Genomic DNA, 908 nt, shown 5'->3' with positions numbered 1-908 from the left:
CGGCCAAGTCTAAGCTGAAGATGTTGAACTTAGGCCTTTTTAGCAGCGGTCTTTTTTTTTGGTGAAGCCTTTTTGGGTTTGACAGTTTTAACCTTTTTGGGCGTTTTCACCTTCTTGGGAGCAGCTTTNTTAGGTTTGGCAGCTGTCTTCTTGGCACCGGCGACTTTGGTCTTTTTGGGTGTAGCTGTCTTCTTGGTGGTAGTTTTCTTGGCTTTTGGCTTCTTTGGTGTAGAGGCTTTCTTGGCAGCAGGCTTCTTGGCGGCGACTTTTTTCACCTTGCTGGGTTTCTCGCTTTTGCTTTCACCGAGTTTGAAGGAACCGGCAGCCCCAGTGCCTTTCGACTGCTTCAGGGTACCAGCTTTGACGCCGTTTTTCAAAGCGTTCTTTATTCTGGAGTTAACTGCTTTCAGGTCTGTGCCGACTTTGTAGTTTGCCATGACGTACTTCAAAATGGCTTGTCTGGAGGAGCCGCCCCTTTCCTTCAAGGAAGCGACTGCAGCCTTGATCATATCTACATATTTCGGGTGAGCAGCTGGCACCTTAGGCTTGGCTGAGGTCTTCTTCTTGGGTGATTTGTGAACGGGAGCTACGGCTGCGTCAGTCATCTTGGATTGCTTCTTGCGAACGTCGTTCTTCTTCTGTGTACGAGAGGAAAATGAATAGACTAAACGCGTGTATTGTGTAGACCCATACAAGTAAAGCGCGGACTTGATAGTGAGCACGCCTTAATTTTACCTGGTTTTGACTTGAGATAAATCTTGTGTTTGTAATTTCATGACAAATACGTATTTCAAGGGTCATTTTTGCTAATTTTCCCAAAAATTAGACTTAACCTGGTCAAAGAAACATTTGTCTACTATACCATTCTCATACTGTGAGGAAATTGGCAATATTGAACTCAAATCACG

General features: G+C 44.9%; 1 protein-coding gene across 1 annotated transcript; it reads right to left on the bottom strand.

Annotated features, from left to right (window-relative positions):
• Positions 1–251: 251 nt before the first annotated feature.
• LOTGIDRAFT_59701 (hypothetical protein) lies at positions 252–566 on the bottom strand (the record flags this gene model as incomplete). The annotated part of the gene is made up of 1 exon (XM_009064337.1): positions 252–566. A coding segment is annotated over one exon (315 nt), but the record flags the coding sequence as incomplete, so codon positions are not given.
• Between the last annotated feature and the right edge of the window lie 342 nt (positions 567–908).

The sequence above is a fragment of the Lottia gigantea genome (assembly GCF_000327385.1).
Source record: "Lottia gigantea unplaced genomic scaffold LOTGIsca_619, whole genome shotgun sequence".
Lineage (NCBI taxonomy): Eukaryota > Metazoa > Mollusca > Gastropoda > Lottiidae > Lottia > Lottia gigantea.
Note: the sequence above shows the minus strand (reverse complement) of the source record. Positions and strands in the feature narration are given on the sequence as shown.